Source organism: Talaromyces amestolkiae (genome assembly GCF_001896365.1).
Source record: "Talaromyces amestolkiae strain CIB chromosome Unknown scaffold6.1, whole genome shotgun sequence".
Taxonomy (NCBI): Eukaryota; Fungi; Ascomycota; class Eurotiomycetes; order Eurotiales; family Trichocomaceae; genus Talaromyces; species Talaromyces amestolkiae.
In genome coordinates, this window is record NW_024468042.1 from 1,296,852 (window position 1) to 1,309,789 (window position 12,938).

Consider the following 12,938-nt stretch of genomic DNA (forward strand, 5'->3'; position numbering starts at 1 on the left):
GCTAGCTCTGCTACCGCTTCTCAAACCCCCAAACCGAGAACGAAGGATAAAATCCAGGTTGCACAAATACAAGAAGACATGGATATCCAGCGAAGTACTTAAGGGTCAAAATTGAATAGCATTCAACGAGGGTTACTCTAATTTCTAGGCATATTTTCCTCGTCGTTTCTGCTATCATTAGGCAGAGAGGGAAACAAGCAGAAAGGAGAAAGAGAATGAAGACTTTAATTGTAATGGTCAACGTTTAAGAATGACTGATTGATTGATTGATACATATAACAGATGCTAGTTCCAATTGCCAGCTGCGTAGAGATGGAAGCAAAATACGTTCCGCGGATAGTGGATGCCCTTTTTCCCCCTGCAGGTTCATTCAATACATGGATAAGACACCAAGGAAGAAGAGTTTAGTAGAAAGAAGAGTTAGCGATATTGTCCTCCCGGTCCTCCTCCTCCTCCAAGCATTGCGCCGCGACCATCGCCGCCGCCGTTGGCGTGTGCGAGCATTTCCAAGAGATGTCTTGAGGATGGTGGGGGGCCACCTGCTGATCCGCCGAAGCCGCTTCCGCCACCATTCTGTCCGGCCATGTTGAGCATTGCTTCGTGGTTGTGTGGCCCAGGCATAAATCCACCGGACGGGGGCGGAGGAGGGCCGTTCATGTTCATATAACCCGGTGGAGGCATCATGCCTGGAGGAAGGCCGAAGTTGGCTCCGGCACCACCGCGCAGGAATGGTGGGCTATTATCGTTTGGCGGCGGGGGTGGTGGCATATTACCGCCATGCATCGACATGGGACCTGCCATGAAGTTCGGATTCATACCCTTGCCCGGGTTCGGAATACCAGGTGGCCCCAGCGCTCCTTGCTGAGGTGGCATCTGTCCTGCCCATCCAGGAGGAGGGCCAGGAGGCATCTGTCCAAATCCTGGAGGTCCCCGAATGCCCATATGGGCTGGAGGAAGTTGAGGGTCTCGTCCGGCGCCAGGAGTAGTAGGTCCCTGCGCACCCTGAGTACCAGGATAGGGCATATCATAGTATCTCATTTGCGGCGGACCGTCCACGGGAGGTTTTCTCACTTGTTGTCCTTTAAGCCCAGAGTCTGGTCGTTGCATGTTGGCAATAGCAGGATCATCTAAGAACGTCTGACTTCTTGGTCCTTTCTGCATACCTTGCGGCCGCGATAGAAGGTCAGGGACGTTCAAAATTCCAGGAGTATGATGACCACCTTGACTCATCTGCGATGGCGGTGGCGGTGCGTTTCCATGTTGTGTTAATGTCGGAGAAGATACGTTTACTTGTTGCATAAGTCGAAGAAGATTCTCACGTTCGTTGAAATGTGCCTGTGGGTCTCGAGGAAGCATACCTTCCATTCCTGGGGGAGGATGCATAGCCCGAGGAGCAGCAGTCGCTTGACCAAGCAGCTCATCCGGCCGATTTATCAGGTTTCTCGTCGGAGACGGTAAGCCGGGAGGAGGTGTTGGTCGGCCCTGCTCGCGCATCACATACGATGGTGGACGAGGTTGCTGAGAGCTGTCCACCTGAGGAGTTGTGTTGCGCGATTTGCTGCCTCCGAGCATTGCAAGAATACGCTGAAACCCTTCTTGATCAGCATCGGTAGAAGCCGGACGTTCAGGATGAGCGATATCCTGCACTGGTTCTGGTCCTCTGACTGAGGTATCCGGCGGCGGGCTGAACAATCCCGCAAACCTAGACGACTTTGACGACTTGGCGGCAGCCAAATCTTTCTTGATAGATTCGACAGGACTGGGTACGGCAGCGACTTCAGGCGGGGGTTGCTTGCTCTCGCCAAGTATCCCAAAGAATTTTCCAAAATTTGCATCAACTGGTAGATGACCTTTACTGGCTGCGAACAGTTCTCCGTCCAGATGATTCGCCTCCATCTTCTGAACTTCCGCACTGGCCTGCTCTGGTATAGCATCTTCTTTCTCTTCAGGCTGCGCAGGTGTGGATGAGCCTGCTTTCATTCTCTCCTTCCACCGTTGAAAGTCTTCCTGAGTGTGAATCCGCTTGGACTCATCTCTGTCTGTAGAATCCATCCACTCAGGATCTTGCTCTACTCTCGTACCCCGATTCCAATCACGATCAGGCACTGGTCTATCCCGTCTCCATTCTCGTTCTCGCATGAATGGTTTTTCTTCTTCAAGTGCCACGCCATCACCACCTGCTGCCTCATCGCGAAACCAGCTCTTCTCCTGCCTTGACCGGAGAGGTGTGTCTCCTTTGATAAATCGTCCCTCTTTGTCAAAACGGCCTTCCTTTTCAAACCGACCGTCCTTGTCTTTCATGTTTCTGCTAAGACCAAGCTCATCTTGTTTCTCGCGCGGCTCCCATTTCGTGTCACCATTGCGCCTCGGTCGTTGATCGCCTTCTTCCTGGCCAAACGTACGACGAGGTCGGCCGGAATTCCAGTCCTCGCGATCGTTTCGACGACCATTGGGGCCTCCAAACCTGCCATCTCGGTCCGCTCCTTCTCTGTCCTTGAAAGTTTTTTCTCGGAAGTTGAAGCGGTCGCCTTTGCCTTCTTCGGTATCATTGTATCTTGCAGGTCGTTCGGTACTATCGTATGTGCCTTTGCCATGAATCCGTGAAGCAGAAGCGAATGCCGTCTTTGGCGGTCCTAAAACAATATCCTCTGCGCAATGTCAATATAAGTTGCCAGATAACGTCACATAAAGGCATACCTGAATTCGAGTTCCTAGAAATATGTCGACTCTCCCCGAATAAACTTGGTCTTCGTTGTGCGGTTGGGCTATCACCTGGATTCTGGTCTCGATGATTTGGCTTCCGTGCTGTGGGATCTGGGATCGGTCTGCATCTGATTAGTCTGTCGCTCAAGTCTCAAGTTGTCACATCTATATTATCGTACCCCATCCATTCTTCAACTGGAGGCAACGTATCAGGCTTCGTGACTAGCGGAGAACCGCGAAGCCACAACAGCTCCTCGATTTCATAGCGGCGCGCCATAAGGAAAGCGCCAGCAGTATGAACTCAGTATAAAAATCGGTGGGTTGAATATTTTTAGGAAATTGTCATCGTAATAGTAGTATGGCAGTTAGGCGAGGAAAAAGGAAGAGGTCTGGATATCATCAACTGTGGTCGAGGGTATCTTTTTCGTTGGGTCGTTCGGTTCGTTCGTTCATTCATTCAAGGTGCGATTGAATCATGCGACTGATTCGTTGGAATTTCGGAGCAACTCTGCTCCAAACAGGAGAGAGGTTCGAAGATAGTATATGTATTGTGGCGAGAGGTCAGTTGTTGTACGAAGCGAGGTTGTTAAGCGATTGTTCGAATATGAACTGTCGAGAGGTTCAGTAGGCGGTCAGGCCGAAGCAGGGTCTTCGAGCCGGCAAAATATTACCCAGGGTGTGAGGTGGCAACGGATCGTCGATGTGGAGAAGGAGGTCGGTGCTTTGATGCGTCTAGTGTGTAGTGAGTACGTTTCAAAGGCGTATAGACTGTAATGGCAGAATTGTAGATTCTGGCAAGAAAATACTGAGGCAAGTGTAGTGAGAAAGGCAGGAGGGATGATGCGGGCAGGCAAAGACTAGGAGAGTGTTGGGCTTGCCCCAAAAAGGAAAATTCGCTGGCCGTGCTCCCAACAGGGCTTGTTTTCTTCTTCGTTGTCCTGCACTTACAATCGATCCTGAGGATTCGATTTTGCGACCAATACTACAATGTGTCTCTGTCTACTATGGAGGGCAACTATAATAAATCTTCAAGTCGATTTCGTATATATTGACTACCGTTGTCAACTGGTTCACGCTTCTAACAACCAGATGATTGTATCACGATTGAAACGGAATATTGCGCCAGTCAAAGAACGATGCCTTGCCAGGCATCTGACACTAGTTGTCTATCTGGCCAAAAGCCTCAACTGTCCCGGATATCGAATGACCACTCCAACTACCCACTTTCTCACCATCACTCGACTCATAAATCGCCTGCGCCAATTCTCTCAAGAGCGTTGCGTAGATATCAGAATTAGCAACACAGCTTTGTATCCAACTGAGCGCTGCAGCGCGGGTAATCAGCGTTGTGCCACCGCCGACCTGTGTAGCCCTAAAAAGGAGATGAAGGATTTTCTTCTTCATTGCTGCGTTGGAGGAAGGCGCATTGTAGATGGAGAGGATGTGCTCGAATACGTTTGCGCGGCGGTAGATATTGAGGTCCTGCAGTACGGGGTTAGATACAGTCGTAAATAAGTTCCAGTGATAAAGAAGACTTACCTCTGGTGTTTGAAGACCGTTCACTAGCATATCCAACAGCCAGTTCACCTCATCGTAATGTCCTTCATCATCCTCGGGCTGATGCAGCAAAATCCGGTCGATCCAATAGGATGGGATTTTCTCCACTTCCCACCATGGTCGTCTCTGAAGATATCGGTTGACCTTTCCATACATTTTGTTCAATGGCTCSTGAAGAACCATCAAACAGGCAACGGCGCATTGTCCAGCAATGGAAGGTAGACGAGTCTCGAAACCTAGCTGGTTAACCGTCTCACGTACTTCGCCTAAAATAAGATAAACGGCTCTCCACTCAGTATATTTTGAGTCCTAGTATAGCTCATTAGTACTCAAGATCAACCACCCTAGTCTAATTGTGGCTCACCTTTAATTTGATCATCAGACGAGATAGAGCTGCAAAAGCCTGACGCCGAATCTCTTCGTGCTCAGAACACAAGCATAGTAAGAGATCGCTGACTCGGCCTTGCTCAATCGCAACATCTACCTCTTCCTTTTCCCATTTGTACAATCCGGTGTGGTCTTTACTTTCACGTGGTATAGAGCCGAATATGTCCAAAAGCCCTAATGCGGAGTCGCTTGACACACTTGGTTCTGGTCCATTGGCAGGTTGGGCATCCTCCATCTCATGGTCCTCGTCCACATCTTCCTTCTCGTCACTACCTTTGAGCGCTTTTTTGAAGATAGCCTTTGTATGTTTTGCGTCCGACAGCTCAGACAGACTATTGCGCACGTTCTTGAGAGCCTTCTTATCCTCACCAGCAACCTTCAATTGTTTGATCAAAGCAGCGATCCAACGCGCTACCGATTGCTCTTTCTCTGCCTCCTTGGATTTGAGAACAAAAGGCCATTGCTCTAAGGCAGCAACAACGAGAAGACTTAACGGGTTGCTGTCGTCCTCAAGCAGCTTAGCTGCAAGATCTTGGTAATGAACGGCTTTTTTTGCAATGCGGCATAGACAATTATCCAAAAACTGCAGCTGGACAGCCAATTCTGCCGGCTCAGATCCCTTGAGACTAGCGATCAGAGCATCAAAGGGCGCTCTTGAGCTTGATAATATCGCTTGCTCGGTCAAAACATTACTCAACAAATCAAGAAGTACCTTGGTGGATGACTCGTTATCTGTCTTAAGTGCTACCTTCAGAATACACGTGAAAGCCGAATATGGAAAGGACGCTTCAAAATGTCAGTAAATGGATATTACCGTTTCAGGGACAAACGCACCTGGTTGCTGCCACCAACGCATCGACGCAGAACGATGAGCGATATGGAGCGTGTTCTGCAAAAGCCCCAAGGCCGCTTCCGAATCATCTTCAGAAAGACTAGAATCGTCCAACTGTTCCAGAACCTTCACCATGACGAGAGTTACATCGAAATTCTCCTCACTAGCAACCGTCGGAATCACATCATGGTACGCAGCAATTAACTCCATCACAGCGGCCTGTTGTTGAATGTCCTCAGATGCCGTCCGTTTGAATGTGAGGATAACATCCCTCATGGAAGGACATCGCTCAACGAACTCCATAGTCAGTTTTGACGCAGCTTGTTCCCACAAAGATTGATGACGGCCATGGCTGCGTTGAAATCCCTTCAGAACAATCTGGAGTTTATGCAGGGCAGCTGTCAAAATGCGGACAGCGAATAATGTCACAATCGGATCGCTAGTCTGAGTGAAGCACCTTGTCAACTTGCCATTAAGTGGACGAGGCATTACGTTCTCAATAGCTATTGAGACAGGAGGAGGCATTTCGATTCTCTGCTCCTTTCCACCAAAGTCTTTGGGAACAGGAATCTGAACAGTCGAGAACAAGAAGGCTGATTCACCGAGCCAGGTAGGATTTGACTTCGGCTCAGCAGTGAACATCGTTCGTTTGGTGAAGAAATCTGCCACAAGTTCGGGAGCAGCTTTGAAGATCTCCAGTAGGAGCTCGGTCTGAAGTGTATCTGATTCTGGACGGAGGACCTGGGCAAGAGAAGACAATGTACTGTTTCGTACGGGAACACTTTCCTTGTATCTATCCTGATAGAAAGGAGCATCAAGTCCCAGATCGATATACTCCTCATCCTGAGTGAGTTCACGAGAATCACTCGATGGCGGATACCATCCATTTTGCGGCAAGAGAACACCCATCTCAGGAACAATGCAGATTTGCAACAGCATCTTGTGTATCTCAGCCGGAATTGATATTTCTGACAGTTCCTCCTCCTCATTGTCCTTGTCATAACCATATAAAGTGACCAGTCGCTCCAAATTCCACCTGTTGAAGAACCTCGATTTCGTAACGCGTGGTAGAGAGCTGTCATGCGCAATATCTCGATCGATCGTCTTCAAAATATCAACAACAAGGTCTCGTGGATCACGTCGAATGAACTCCAAAAGGGCTCTAATGACTTTATGTTGCTCGATAAAATCCACTTTTGCCGGACCCTGAAGAAATAGTATATTGGCCAACACATAACGCTGCGCATTTCTACGAAGGGTTGACTTCTTGCTTGTACTTGAGATTGCCTCCAATTGTCCTTTGGGCGGCTGAAGAAAATGCTCAAGTCGCTTATAAGTCGTATCTCGGTTCAGATAGACCAATCGAGCAACTGCGCCGCCATCAAAACTCACGACTTCGGTGAGTAGACGGATGCAGGGGCTGATCAGATGTTCTTTCACCTTCGGTGCTGAAAAGCTGTGATTTATCAAGCGTAGCTGTTCCTTTTGCATCATAGTCTTGCACAGGCTAACGCCAAATTCTCTGAATTCGAGTCTGGTGGAAATAACTTTGAGAAGTTGTGCGAGTACTGACGGCACAATCACAAGGATATTCTCATGATTAGAACTCTCCGCAAAATTCCAAGTCTGTAGGAGATCTGATAGACACGCCCCATCTTCGATTTTGGGGATCTGCGTGTCGCAATATGTCTTGAGGATTTGGTACTTTTTTTCCTTGTCGGCTTCTACCTCTGCCTGATGTATTGAAGATAGAAAGTCCTTGAATGCGTTGAGACCTGCATTTCCATTAGAATATGATAGTATGCCGAGCTGAAAGGACGAAACTCACTCCGAAGAGCCTCCAACTTATCCTGACGAAAATATAGTAAATCGTGAAGTTGTTTATGAGATGTAATTGCGAGCGCACCATTGCTGGGAAGCTGATTTTCTTCATTGTTTATTTTTCGCCTCTTATTTCTAGGCTCTGGAGAGAATGATGGCGCCATTGTGAATGTTTCAAGGCGTGTATTGAGGTTGGGAAGAAGATTGATCAAAGATGTGAAGAGAGCAAGAAGCATCAAAATTATTTTAGGCTTAATTCCGATATCAAAATTTTGTGTCATGTTATTGGCTCAGAGCACCTATCAGCCCCGCTCATGCGCTATTCCACTTTTAGATATATCTCTTGGCATTTATCCACGATTTCCATCCACACCCTCAAATTACCTATTCAGGAAGCACATTCATACAATTTGTGAAGAATTTACCTATAGGAAGTTTCCGTGAATTCCAAGTAGGTGAAATAGCTTCAACTAGTCAGTTCAGGAATACATATATTTTAGTAGAAAAGCATCAATCAGGCGACGATCGATCGCGAAGACGTGAAGTGGAATGGCGTCAAATCGGGGAAATAGAATTGAATCCTCAATTGAGTTCCAGGTGTCAATCTCATAGCAGCCCGGAAATTTACGGTCTAGAATGTATAAAGGTGCGTCTACAATCAGATAGCCTTAGAGCCTTTTCGCAGTATTGTTCACATGATAAGTCAGGCGGTCGTGAGAGGATTTTTATTGGAGAGAGAATTGTACACGAGTAATACTTTGCTTGATCACGATCAATTTATAGCAGTTTATCTGCTACACGTTTATTCGAGTATGCCTCTTGGAAAATCTCGCGAAATCAGAAACAAGACGTTGAATGAGATTGGAACTGGCATATTTATCAAATGATTCCCCTCTGCATTATCATTCTATCAACTTGTAAAACCAAGTTATAGGAATCTATATCGATTTTTTCCCCGGAGTATCCACTGGCTCCTAGATTTGAATCATCTGCAAGCATGTTCCACTACTGTATATGAGTCCATTCGTCCACTTTTTGAAAATCTCTCACAGTTTCATCTCCACCATGTCTATCTTGCGTATCTCGCCAATCTCTACCCACCGCTGTCTCCGGCCGCCATCTAAACCCATATTTGAGTTTAGGCTCAAGCACTCCCTCTAAGACATCAGCAATTGCGATTCCCACAGCAGGCATCATCATAAACCCCATTCCAGAACCACCCACTGCAACAATAAGCGAGTTGCACTTAGGTGGTCGATCGATTAGAAATTGCCTGTCGGGTGTGTCTGAATCCCAACAGATACGAGCAAACGAAAAGGGTCTCTCCGCGATATGAGGTACAGTCTCTCGCAGAAATTCACGCGCTTTCTTTTCAGATTGAATGGGGATTTGCGTCCTAGCGAAAGGGACTGATTTTTCATCGCCTGTTTCAGCGTCTTGGACAAAGTTGCAGTAGCCTGGGTGCTCATCAACAAATTTTAACTCTCCCTTAAGCACGTCCGGCTCCTATCCCTCTGTTAGAAATGAAAAATCACGGATTGCGGAACGATGGGTGTTTACAATAAAAAACCCCGAATTTACATTGAACAAGACAGGGAGGTTCTTCCATAAATCTCGCTCTTCCGGGGTCATCTGGATGTGAGCCAAGGTCCAAGCTGTTGGTCGAAGTTGTCTCTCAAAATCAAAAAATTGGTCGCTATTTGCGCCAGCACATAGAATCGTTTGATCGGCAAGGTGTTGTCGCCCATCAGCAGTCTCCGCACCAACCACATCAGTCGACGCAGACGTGTGTAGGAGACGAAGTACTCTCCCATTAGTTTCCCCAGTGCAAAATCGGACACCGAGTCGCGAAGCCTCGCTGTGGGCAGATTCTATGGCTCCACGAGCAAACACCCAGCCGGCACCATTCTCTTGGAAAGCACCTTTCCACCCGGGAAATGACCCTGTCAAAACACCGTCTGGCATAGTACTTCGAAAATCTGCAGCCGATGACAAAGGCCGCAATTTGTACTTGCATGATAGCATAAACGGATCGACGTGGTGATGGGCAAGATCCTGAGATGCAGCCATGATGAATCCAGTCGGGTGGTAATAGCTTTGGAATACTGGATCTGTCTTCCATGCTTGGGTAGCGAGCTGGTGCATGCGGTTCCAGACATACTCTTCATCAGAGTCTGTTGGTGATGGGAAACCTGCAAGTCATCAGCTATAGCTTCGCTGCCTTGGATCGAACTTCATGTTGCGCACCCTCTTCCATGATCTTGTTTACATCGTTGCCAGCAGATATTGATGAGGGAATCGAATTCGAGTCCAGCACCGTGATATTTTTGTATCCGCGACGAGCTAGCTGGAGAGCAGTGCTGCAACCCCATGTACCTCCGCCGATGATGAGGATGGTCGATTCGTGTGTCAATTGGGACATTTTGCATCAATCCGCGCTTGAGACTATCAGAGACTGGAAGAGAGCGATGTTGTTGCTTTGGCAGTACTTCTACTGGAAAGTGTTGGAGGAATGCGCTCAACAACCGAAGTCAGGGCTACGATAGGGCTATAGCCGATCTGGCAGGTACATCCGGTTTCTGTTCGAACGAAACTTTTAACTCACCATTCGACTCGGGTTGAGCTGCCATAAAGAAACTGCTTTGCCTCTCAAAGCATTCCCACCAATCTAATTGTTGGTCTGTGACTACGGGTACGCTCCGAAGTTTAAGATGCCCTCAGATAAGCCTGCGTACCAGTCCACTTCCCCGCATCAAGTCGACTAATCGGATGGCAATCCCATCAATTCAAACAATCCACGTCAAACCTAGTTCTTCCTTAGCTCGCCGTTCCTTGCGCGTTCACCTGCCTGCTGCTTATCGCGTTTTTATATCGTCAGTATCGCCGAGATAAGACGATCCATAGTGAAATAATCTGGGGAGATATGATCTCGTGACGCCCTCTGTATCGTGGCCCTCTCCAAGATCCTGTGCTATATAAATCGCATCAAGGCCATCATGGAAGACATCAATATTCAATTACATCAATCTCAATACTCCTGGTTTATCCTGCATCGATCTGAGTCTGTTTGCTGTTCTTCAAAATGGATCCGGACGGAATCGGCCTCGCTGAAACGGAGGTCCCTGGCACGGTGTACTTCGTAGACAGCAAGTGATAGCTGCCTCCTTACCTCCAGTTCATGCTAATACTGTCTCCAGTCAATCATGCCAAAATCGAGTTGGCCGAGGCTAGTACCAAGGACAACATCGTCCTTCTTCCTCGACCACTAAACACACCCCGAGATCCTTTAGTATGCCCTGTTCACTACCTAAGCACAAATACCAATTAATATTAACTGTATACAGAATTGGCCTAGATATAAGAAGGTGTGGACTATATTCCTAGCTACGCTTTTTGCATGCGTCATGTCCTTTGGAGAGAACAACCTCGGCGCAGCATGGACCGAGATATCAGATGAAACGAATGTGTCTCTCGGCAATATGAACGGTGGTTCGGCGCTCAATTACCTGCTACTTGGGTTTGTCAACGTTTTGTGGATTCCGACGGCGATGAAATGGGGCCGCAAAGTCGTGTATATCGCTAGCATGACTATCAATATGTGTACGGCCGTCTGGAATGCCTACTTTTATGGTACAGCCCAGTGGTACCTCAATTGTGCCGTCGGAGGGCTGGGAACGAGTGCTTATGAAGCAATCATTCAGCTTACTGTATGTATCCCCATGCTTCTCAAGTTCTCATCGATGAAAGATCAAAGTCTCAATTGCAATATCTAGGTCTTTGACATTTTCTTCGCACACCAACGTGGTACTGCGTTGGCTTTTTATATCTGGGGCCAACAATTAGGCAGTATTCTGGGGTTGATTTTGGGCGGCTATATTGCACAGGGTCCTGGCTGGAGATGGAGTTGCCAGATAGTTGCCATTTTAAGCGTAAGTCAAATAGATCGCTTTCACTGCCTGATTGCCTTGCTAACTATTCTCTGTTAGGCTGCGGTGATAGTTCTGTTTATTTTCACATTTGACGACTCGCTGTTCCCCCGCCACGTTTTGCAAGTATCTACCTCGAATACGACTTCTGATACCATCTCGACAAATGCAACGAAGAATCCCGTAGCCTCCAATGCTCCGGTTGAGGACAATGTAGAATCGTCACCACGGAACTATTGGCATGTGCTTGCACCTATACATCGGTTCAGGCAAGACCACACTACTTGGTGGCAATACTTCCGACGTCCATTCTTTTTGTTCCTTTTCCCAAACATTGTTGTTGTACGTTATATGCTCGTATCCCTCTCCGCTTAATCTGATCGGCTATCTGACTTTGCTTCTAGGCTGGTTTGATATTCGCTTTCGGATGTACTGCAGGTCAGTCAAGTAGTTTTCATTCAGCCTATCAGTTGCTGACTCTGACTTATTCGTGTATAGGCATTGTGTCTTTCAATACAATTTCCGAGATTATGACCGACGATCCGTATGACTGGGGGACTGGGCCGACCGGATTGATGTTCATCGCAGCCCTCGTCGGGTCTTTCATTGGGCGAGTACTTCTTCTCAGCCATCCAACCACTAAATTACTAATGAAATTTGCAGCTTTGGTACTGGCTCCCTGGGCGATCGCATTGTCATCCAACTAGCCCGCCGCAACAACGGCTACAAAGAGCCCGAGATGCGCTTGTGGACTTTGGGTTTTAGCTTCATCTATGGAGCTGTCGGATATTTCATGTATGGCTGGGCCGCCAAAGCCGGTGAATCATGGGCCCTTATCGCCGTTGGTCTAGGTGGGATGATCGCGCAGCAGGTCTCTGCTACCAGTATTGCTACGACTTATGCAATGGAATGCTTTGAAGGGGTGAGATTTCGAGTCATGCCTTACACGCGAGTGGTCACTATTCTAATAATCAACAGATTTCAGGAGAGCTCGTCGTCGTACTAGCCATCTGCTCTTCATGCATCAACTTCGCCATGTCATACTCTGTCCAACCTCTCATCGACGCGACGGACTACGGGCGCGCCTTTAGCTTTTTTGGTTGCTTGGTTTTGGGCTCTGTCGCGCTCGCAATCCCAACTGCGATCTGGGGCAAATCGTGGCGACGCAGGTGCGCATCTGCTTATTACAAGTTTATTCAGGAGGCTGCCCCCATTTAGTTCGCGTAGCTCCTACATGTGAGAAGTGATAGGTGATTTCAAACGTTCCTATCAATTGTTATGATAGTATTGTCAGTAGTACCCATCTGCAGTTTTTATACTTACGGATAACGAAGATATCAAGACAGTGACTATTTTGAATTAATTGTTGAAACAACTAACTAGACCAAAAAGCTTAGCGCATACTAGATGATTAAGTATGGTATGAAATATCTAGCGAGCATGTGATATCATGATGGATGCTGTGAGAATGAGAATGTCTCATCAAAGAAAATGGTGAACGAAGAGAGAAGGGGATAGGTAGGGGGAAACGGTATTATTTATAGTGCGACTAGGTACTCCTCGACGTCAAATCACCTTGATTAAGTCCACTCTGATCAAACAGATCATACCGATCAATCGCCCGACATGTAATGAAATGTTAATGTCTATAGTAAGGAAAAATAAGCTTTCTGGGGTACATGACAGGTGGATCTGACCCTTGAGGCTCAACT

At 47.5% G+C, this 12,938-nt stretch overlaps 3 protein-coding genes across 3 annotated transcripts; 1 reads left to right on the forward strand and 2 right to left on the reverse strand.

Annotated features, from left to right (window-relative positions):
• Positions 1-420: 420 nt before the first annotated feature.
• Positions 421-2,980, reverse strand: BHQ10_003996 (uncharacterized protein; the record flags this gene model as incomplete). Its single annotated transcript, XM_040876313.1, has 3 exons — positions 421-2,648; positions 2,698-2,825; positions 2,883-2,980. The coding sequence occupies 3 exons, from the start codon at positions 2,978-2,980 to the stop codon at positions 421-423; spliced, it is 2,454 nt and encodes an 817-aa protein (XP_040732500.1).
• Positions 2,981-3,861: 881 nt separating this feature from the next.
• Positions 3,862-9,722, reverse strand: BHQ10_003997 (uncharacterized protein; the record flags this gene model as incomplete). Its single annotated transcript, XM_040876314.1, has 8 exons — positions 3,862-4,185; positions 4,243-4,569; positions 4,625-5,433; positions 5,482-7,254; positions 7,308-7,329; positions 8,402-8,806; positions 8,882-9,492; positions 9,548-9,722. The coding sequence occupies 8 exons, from the start codon at positions 9,720-9,722 to the stop codon at positions 3,862-3,864; spliced, it is 4,446 nt and encodes a 1,481-aa protein (XP_040732501.1).
• A 982-nt stretch (positions 9,723-10,704) lies between these two features.
• Positions 10,705-12,444, forward strand: BHQ10_003998 (uncharacterized protein; the record flags this gene model as incomplete). Its single annotated transcript, XM_040876315.1, has 7 exons — positions 10,705-11,007; positions 11,074-11,229; positions 11,287-11,568; positions 11,631-11,664; positions 11,725-11,824; positions 11,890-12,148; positions 12,205-12,444. 7 exons carry the CDS (start codon positions 10,705-10,707, stop codon positions 12,442-12,444), a joined length of 1,374 nt encoding a protein of 457 aa, XP_040732502.1.
• Positions 12,445-12,938: the final 494 nt, after the last annotated feature.